The following is an 8,143-nucleotide window of genomic DNA, read 5'->3' as shown; positions in this document are numbered from 1 at the left end:
GTGAATTTTGGGGTCAGCTTGTAAATATCTACAAAAAAGGCTCTCAGAATTTTGATAGGGATTGCATTGTATCTCTAGACCAATTGGGGGAGTGTTGCTATCTTAACAATATGAAATCTTCCAACCCATGAACATTGGATGTTTTTCCATTTAGATCTTTCAACATTTTTCAGCAAAGTTTTATAGTTTTCAGTGTACAAGTCTTGCACCTCTTTTGCTAAATTTATTAAGTATTTTATTCTCGTTGATGCTACTGTAAATGGAATTGTTTTCTTGCTACTTCTTTTAAAGATGCACTACCTATGCAAATCTCATTGCACTTACTACACTCTCCTAAACTCTCTGCTTCTGAGACGTGGTCCAGCTGCTTTGACCCACCAGGCCTCCTAACCCCTTCCAGTCCTCCCTGCCCATGTCATTCCCTGAATATTCTATCTTATCAGCCAAGGCCCACTTGCCTCAGTCTGGGAGCTTCTCCAGGCAAGAGCCAGGGTGGAGGACTCTCTAAGTCCTCAGAGGGACACAGAGGTCTCCAGAGAGAATATGCAGGAGAAATTCAACAAGTGTATTTTCAGCCCCTACACTGTGCCACATAGTTCAGGGGGCTTTGGAGGACTCGGTGAACACAACAAATATCCCTGTCCTCATCAAGTCTATATTTTAATTAAAGAGACGACAAATACCAGCAAGACAAACATAAGTTCAGAAATGCAAAGTCCACCAAAATGCGCCCTCCTCCAGGAAATCACCTCCCTCCACCCGATCCCAGGTCCCCCTCTTCCCGAGCCTGGAAGCTCTGAGCTCCCTTTTCTGGCCCCGCCCTGATACCGGGAGGTTGAGCGCAATTGCACCTGCTCCGCCTGCCGCAGCCCAGGAAAGAGTTCTATGACCGCGCAAAGAATCAATGAGCGCAGCCGGACCGGCCGCCCGACCCGCCGGGATTTCACTCGTGGGACTGCGCATGTGCTACAGGCAGCCGCCCTAAGGCACCGAGAGCTGTGTACCAGGACCAGGCTTCGCGCAGGCGCACTGGCGGCTGCCGGGAGGGCTTCCGCCTCCCTGCTGCTGCCGTCGCCATGGCCGCGCCGGCCCCCGGCCGCATCTCGGTCTTCTCGAGCTCGCAAGAGCTGGGCGCGTCGCTGGCACAACTGGTGGCTCAGCAGGCAGCGTACTGCCTGGCGGGGGCCCGCGCCCGCTTCACGCTCGGCCTGTCAGGCGGCAGCCTCGTCTCAATGTTAGCCCGCGAGCTGCCCACCGCCGCTGCCCCCGCCGGGCCCGCCAGCCTCGCGCGCTGGACGCTGGGCTTCTGCGACGAGCGCCTCGTGCCCTTCGAGCACGCCGAGAGCACGTACGGCCTCTACCGGGTGAGAGCTACGGGGGCCGCCGGGGGTCACTTTGAGAAGGCCGCGCCCACCGCCTGAACCAGGCTACGGGGGTATTGCAGGGTCACACCGTGCCTTCTGCCTCTATCTGGACTGGATCTGGGAATGGTCTGCTGGGTGCCCTGAGGTCCCATCTGGCTGCACCTCCACTGCCACCCGGGTGGAAAGTGGGGACCTTGAAGCCTCTCTTGATGCTTTATCCGGTAGCCAGGTAGAGGGAATGGCATGGGCAAAGGCGTGGAGGTGAAACAGAGTGGCCCATTCCAGGGACCTAGAGAAAGTCAGGCGCCGGAGGCTCATAGCGTGCAAAGGCAGAGTTAGGGAAGAGCCAGGTAGGAGGGATCTGCTGTGGAACCTGGGCCTCAAATTCCCCATCTGTAACCTGGACGAGTTCTCGATGGTCTCCACACAGCTTGTGGCGCTGATGACTCCGTGACTGGTTATCTTTGGCCTGGGGCCCCAGACTCCTACAGAATCAGGGGACCCCCTGCCCGCCGTTTTACAAGCAGGAAAACTGAGGCTTGGAGGATCTGTGGTCTGAGCTGGGTGCCCACACCTCCCCCCCAGCCCCCCGCGTGTCAGTCAACTCTTCTTGCCATGGATGGAGGAGGAAAACCCACCCAGGGAAGTGTGGGAGGGGCAGGTTTGGCCAGAAGCCTCAGATCGCTCAGGTTCTGTATGTGTTAAGTTCTCTTCACAAAGAAGCTTGAGGTGATGGGTTTTTGTTTGTTTTGTTTGTTTTGGTAATAAGCCGGAAGGTTTACTGATTACCAAGCGCTTTATCCATCATCTCATGAAACCCCACAATAGCCTATGAGGCTGGGGGCTGTTAGTACCTCCATTTCATAGATGGAGAAACTGAGGCCATAAGAGGAGAGGCACCTAGTGACCAGTGATGGAGCCGGGGTATGAACCTGCCTGGCCCAGCCCCCCAGAGAGCACCTGGGACCCATAGCAGGGATAGGGGCCACCCTTAAGTCTGCTTTCCTGTGTGTCTTCTCCCAGAGCCTAATTTAAAAGTGGGCTCTTGTTTCTTTTTACTTTGCGTGACTTTGAAAGACTTTTAATTAGAAAAGCCGTACTTGCTCAAGTAACAGAATTCTAACAAAACAGTCAAAGAGAAAGTTGCATGGATATTCAATGCGTGTCCATGTATCCAGCACTAGGGACAGGTCCCTCGCAGGGCTCATCGTGGGGCAAGGGGTACCAACACACAGGGCAACAAATAAGGGAAATCCACTCCGAGCCATAACGTGATGCAGTTTGGACAAAAGATAATAGTGTAAGATGGTAGAAAGTGCCAGGGAAGAGGGCGGAGCATCTTTCAGCCAGGATGGTGGGCACTGGGGGGCTCTGAGGAGGTGACGTTTGGGCTGTGACCAGAAGGTGTGAGGAGCCCGCCACAGGTGAGCTGGGGCAGAGGGTAGAGTAGAGGCAAAAGCTGTGCAGTGGGAACAAACGTGGGGCGAGGATTTGCTTCTGCCAGTTACCCGGGCCTGCCGTAACAAAGTACCACCAAATGGGTAACTTAAAACAACAGGCGTTGATTCACAGTTCTAGAGGCCAGAAGTCCAAAATCAAGGTGTTTTCAGCAGAGCTATGCTCCCTCCAAAGGCTCTAGGGGAGGAGGCTTCCTTGCCTCTTGCAGTTTCTGGTGGCTCCAGGCGTTTCTTGACTTGTGGCTGCATCACTCCAACCTCTACCTCTGCTTATACATCATCTTCTCTGATTTTCTCTTTGTGTCCTCCCCTTATAAGGACACCAGTCATTGGATTTAGGGCCCATCCTAATGCACTGTGACTTCATCTTAACTAATGACAACTGCAAAGACCCTCTTTCTAAATAAGGCCACATTCTGAGGTTCTGGGTGGACATGAATTTGGGGGGGCACTAAGCAACCTGGTACAGGGATGCAGAGGTATTCCTCTCCTTGAGGATGGACCCCGGGCACCTTGGGGCTCTCAAAGCGTGAATGTCTCACCCTGTTCTATGGGCCTTCTGCTGTCCAGGCTGGGAGGATTAGCTGGGGCCACCTTCCCGGGGATGGTTCCTCAGCACCTACAAAGTGTTTAGAGAGAGTCCACCCGATCAACCAGCAGTTCCGCTTCCAGGAACCTGCCCAACCGATGCCCAGCCTTGGGCTCCCTGGAAGCCCAAACTGAGGAGGAGGGAATGGCTCTGACCCTGTGGGGCAGGGCAGCTAAGGAAGGGACTCAGGTGACAGAAATGGGGCACCCGTACTCCATCCGGCTTTGCTCAGTACAATCCCCAAGGGTGTGTATCGATGGGAACCTTGGACAAAGCAGGTCTTTCCAACGATGGATCTGATCGTGCTCCTCCCCAGCTCACACACCCTCCTTGGCTCCCCACTACCCTCAACACAGAGCCCACACTCAGGCCAGCATTCAGGGGGGTCAGCACCATAAGGTCTGGCGGGTTTATCCCATGTCCCTGCCGCCTTCCCCCACTGCTCCAAAAACGATATTGTTTACCTGCTTTTACTTTGTGGTTCAGCTCAGCATTGCCTCAGCTGAGCTAGTCGCTGCCTAAAAGGAGGCACCGAGGTGGGGGTTGCCAGCATCCATCCCAGAGCAGATCCAAGGCCCTGGGGCTCATCTCCACGGGAGAGGGCTAGAGCCCTCTGCCTTGCGGGAGGCCTGATTCCAGGTGCTTCTGCATTAAACCCACGGATCCTAGGTTGGGGTGCCTGCTATGTGCTGGGTACGCTCACCCCGTAGTGGCAGCCCAGAAGGGAAGTCAGTGCTTTTCACAATTACATGTCATGCCACCAGGCAGCGGTATGGGGGAGGTGCAGGCAGGGGTGGCTGCTCAGACGAGGCAGCTTGAGGGATGTGTAAGAGTTTCCCAGGCAGGGTCAGCAGCTGGTGTACCCACTGAGGCAGGAAGGTCAGCAGGGCCTTGTGGAGGGTAGAGAGGGGCTAGGTTTTATCCTGAAGGCCAAAGGACCCTGGGGGTTTGTTTGTTTGTTTGTTTACTTTTATTGGAGTATAATTGCTTTACAGTGTTGTGTTAGTTTCCGCTGTACAGCAAAGTGAATCAGCTATACATACACATATATCCCCTCTTTTTTAGATTTCCTTCCCATTTAGGTCACCACAGAGCACTGAGTAGAGTTCCCTGTGCTATACAGTAGGTTCTCATTAGTTATCTATTTTATACATAGTAGCGTATATGTGTCAATCCCAATCTCCCAATTCATCCCACACCCACCTTTCCCCACCCTGGGGGTTTAGAAACAAGGCTGTGGTGTGGCCAAACAGGTGCAGGCTGGAGCCAGGAGGCCCCCAAGCACCATGGACTTGAAAGACCCCTGGCGGAATGCCACTGGGATCCACTGGGATCCTCACTCACACAGGAAGTGGGTATAATGACAGTCATGTCCTCACCTGGAGGATCCAGGTAGTCATAGGTGCAAGTCCCATGCCACCACAAACTGTGTGTTTCTGTTGGTGACACTGTGCCTCCATCTGCTGCAGACCCACCTGCTCTCCAGGCTGCCGATCCCCGACAGCCAGGTGATCACCATTAACCCCGAGCTGCCCGTGGAGGAGGCAGCTGAGGACTATGCCAAGAAGCTGAGACAGGTGAGTCCCTCGGAGCAGCTGCAGCAAGACCTCATCCATCCGATGGCCTCTCCTAGAGTGCCGGAGCCCCCCTGCTGGGGACACTGTGTGCTTATCACTGGCAGAAACTCTTCCTGGGGGCAGTCAGCAGACCCAGCCTCACCCTGCAGAGCCCCCTTTGAGGATCCCCCCTCTGAGAGGCCACAACCCTGCCCTGGGGGACCCTAAAGGTGGCCTGGTCTCTGACACCCTGGTAGTGGGCCTGGGTCTTCAAATCTTGGGGACAGTTGTATACCCACACTGTCAGCCAGTTGGACAGTGAAATGTGGAACCTTGTAGATTAGAGTTCCTTTTTTTGCAGGTGAGGCTGAGCATTTCTCACTGGGTTACAACGACTTGTTTTTCCGACAACTGTTTCTTTGTGTCCTCTGCGCCCTTCCCTTACAACTTCTTGGGACTGTCTTCTTTCCTCACCCAGGCATTCCAAGGGGACTCCATCCCGGTTTTTGACCTGCTGATTCTGGGTGTGGGTCCCGATGGCCACACCTGCTCACTCTTCCCAGACCACCCCCTCCTGCAGGTGAGCACACCCACGAAGGCCCTGCTCGTGTCTGAGCCCCAGCCTCTGCCATCTGGGGCTTCCAGAGCACTGGAAGGTGCCTACAGCATGGTGTGAGTCAGCCTCTGCCAACAGGCATGCCCGCTGGGCTTGACCCTTCTGAGCCTCAGTTCACCCATCTTAAAACAGGAACGTTAAATCGAGTACCACAGGATTAGCAGGGCGGGATGGAACGATGGATGGACAATGCTTGGCATGTGTGAGTACTCAAGAGGTCAAGTGACATTGTCCTCCTGTCTCTACCTTGGGCCTCCCTCCCCAGGAGCGGGAGAAGATTGTGGCCCCTATCAGCGACTCCCCGAAGCCACCTCCACAGCGCGTGACCCTCACACTTCCCGTGCTGAACGCAGCTCGAACTATCATCTTTGTGGCAACTGGAGAAGGCAAGGCAGCTGTTCTGAAGGTAACAGCTGAGGGCCCCCTTCCCAAGAAGGTTGTAGGCATAGAATATGGCCCTAGACACTACTGTGCTGAAAGCACGAGATCCCAGGATATTTCAGTAATTCTTGGGTTGAAGGGGAGATGAAAACTGCAAATACAGGCTAGTTAGGAGTTAACAATTATGAAATGAAATGGATGACATGAGGCCAAAACTGCTCAGAGGTAAATTCGTAGCACTTAATGCATATACATATATATTTAATTGTTAAATAGAAAACAATTGAAATAAAGAAATCAAGCACTTTAGAAAGCTGCTTTTGCCCTGTAACAGCAGAGCTGAGTAGTTGCAACAGAGACGGGGTGTGATCTGCAGAGCCAAAATAGTGACTCTCTGGTCTTTGTAGAAGACGTGTGCTGACCCCCATATTAAACAGTCACAGATGATAGAAAGGAAGAGACCCCATCCCTCCTGATTGCTTGAAACTAGGACATCCGGGATGGGTGATATCACTTCTTGAGGGTAGGAGAGGTCCAAGGGTGCTGGGGTGCGGGCAGGGCCCCACGCTCCTGCCCTCTCCACACAGCGCATTTTGGAGGACAAGGAGGAAAACCCGCTCCCCGCCGCCCTGGTCCAGCCGCGCACTGGGAAACTTTGCTGGTTCCTGGACGAGGCAGCAGCCCGACTCCTGACCGTGCCCTTCGAGAAGCATTCCACTTTGTAACTGGTGCTGAGATGCTACAGCTGGGACCATGCACAACCCGAGTGGCTAGGATCTTCCCAGTCTGGGCCCCGCTGCCAGCCCACTCCAGGCTTAATTTTAGAAAAGCCGAGTGGTGCCACTGGAAGCCGATAGAGTCTGGCCACCAGCCCTGCGCAGGGGCTCAGCCCATGGGCCGTGGCTCTGGGTGACTCAGTTATTAAACGGAACATCTATTTGAAGTCTCCGCTGTCTCGTGATCCTTGGTGGGCAGTGGGACTGTTGGTCCCCGGGTGGAGGGCCTGACCTGCAGCCCTCATCCCAGCACGTGGAGGGCAGGGAAGGGCACCCTGGATGAGTGTCCTGGGGCTGCCATAGCAGAGTACCACAAACCAGGTGGCTTCGAACAACTGAAATTTATTGTCTCACAGTTCATGAGGCCAGGAGTCTAAAATCAAGATGTCAGGAAGGTTACATCCTTCTGGAGGCTCTGCAGGAGAATCTATCCCAGGTATCTCTCCTGGTAGCTGCTGGCAATTCTTGGCCTTCCTTAGCTTGTAGACACATCACTCATCTCTGCCTCTGTTGTCACATAGCCTTCTCTTTGTGTGTCTCTCTGTGTCCTGTCCTCCTTTTTTTTTTTTTTTTTTTTTTTTTGCGGTACACGGACCTCTCACTGTTGTGGCCTCTGCCGTTGCGGAGCACAGGCTCCGGACACGCAGGCTCAGCGGCCATGGCTCACGGGCCCAGCCGCTCAGCAGCATGTGGGATCTTCCCGGACCAGGGCACGATCCCGTGTCCCCTGCATCGGCAGGCGCCACCAGGGAAGCCCTCCTTTTTTTTTTTTTGTCTTGTTTTTTTGTTTGTTTGTTTTCTTGGCCATGCCACTCAACTTGCAGGATCTCAGTTCCCAGAGCAGGGATTGAACCCAGGCCATGGCAGTGGAAGCCCAGAATCCTAACCACCAGGCCACCAGGGAACTCCCTCTTGTCCTCTTTTTTTATAGATAAGATTTTAAAAAATATTTATTTTATTTATTATCATTTATTTTGGGCTGCATTAGGTCTTCGTTGCTGAGCATGGGCTTTCTCTGGTTGTGGCGAGCGGGGGCTACTCTTTGTTGGAGTGCGTGGGCTTCTCATTGCGGTGGCTTCTCTTTTTGCAGAGCATAGGCTCTAGGCGTGCAGGCTTCAGTAGTTGTGGTGCGCAGGCTCAGTAGTTGTGGCTTGCGGGCTTAGTTACTCTGCGGCATGTGGGATCTTCCTGGACCAGGGCTCGAACCTGTGTCCCCCTGCATTGGCAGGCGGATTCTTAACCACTGCGCCACCGGGGAAGCCCTCCCTCCTGTCCTCTTCTAATAAGGACACCTGTCATTGGATATAGGACCACCCTAAATCCAGGATGAGCTCATGTCAAGATCCTTAACTCATTTTATCTGTAAAGATGTCTATTCCGAATAAGATCACATTCTGAGGTTCC

At 53.7% G+C, this 8,143-nt stretch overlaps 1 protein-coding gene across 1 annotated transcript; it reads left to right on the top strand.

Moving 5' to 3' along the window:
• Positions 1 to 1,076: 1,076 nt before the first annotated feature.
• On the top strand, positions 1,077 to 6,909 carry PGLS (6-phosphogluconolactonase; the record flags this gene model as incomplete). The annotated part of the gene is made up of 5 exons (XM_079703372.1): positions 1,077 to 1,364; positions 4,880 to 4,987; positions 5,445 to 5,546; positions 5,848 to 5,988; positions 6,551 to 6,909. The coding sequence occupies 5 exons, from the start codon at positions 1,077 to 1,079 to the stop codon at positions 6,686 to 6,688; spliced, it is 777 nt and encodes a 258-aa protein (XP_079559498.1). The 3' UTR covers positions 6,689 to 6,909.
• Between the last annotated feature and the right edge of the window lie 1,234 nt (positions 6,910 to 8,143).

The sequence above is a fragment of the Hyperoodon ampullatus genome (assembly GCF_949752795.1).
Source record: "Hyperoodon ampullatus genome assembly, chromosome: 4".
Lineage (NCBI taxonomy): Eukaryota > Metazoa > Chordata > Mammalia > Artiodactyla > Ziphiidae > Hyperoodon > Hyperoodon ampullatus.
This window is presented reverse-complemented; position numbering and strand designations above follow the sequence as displayed.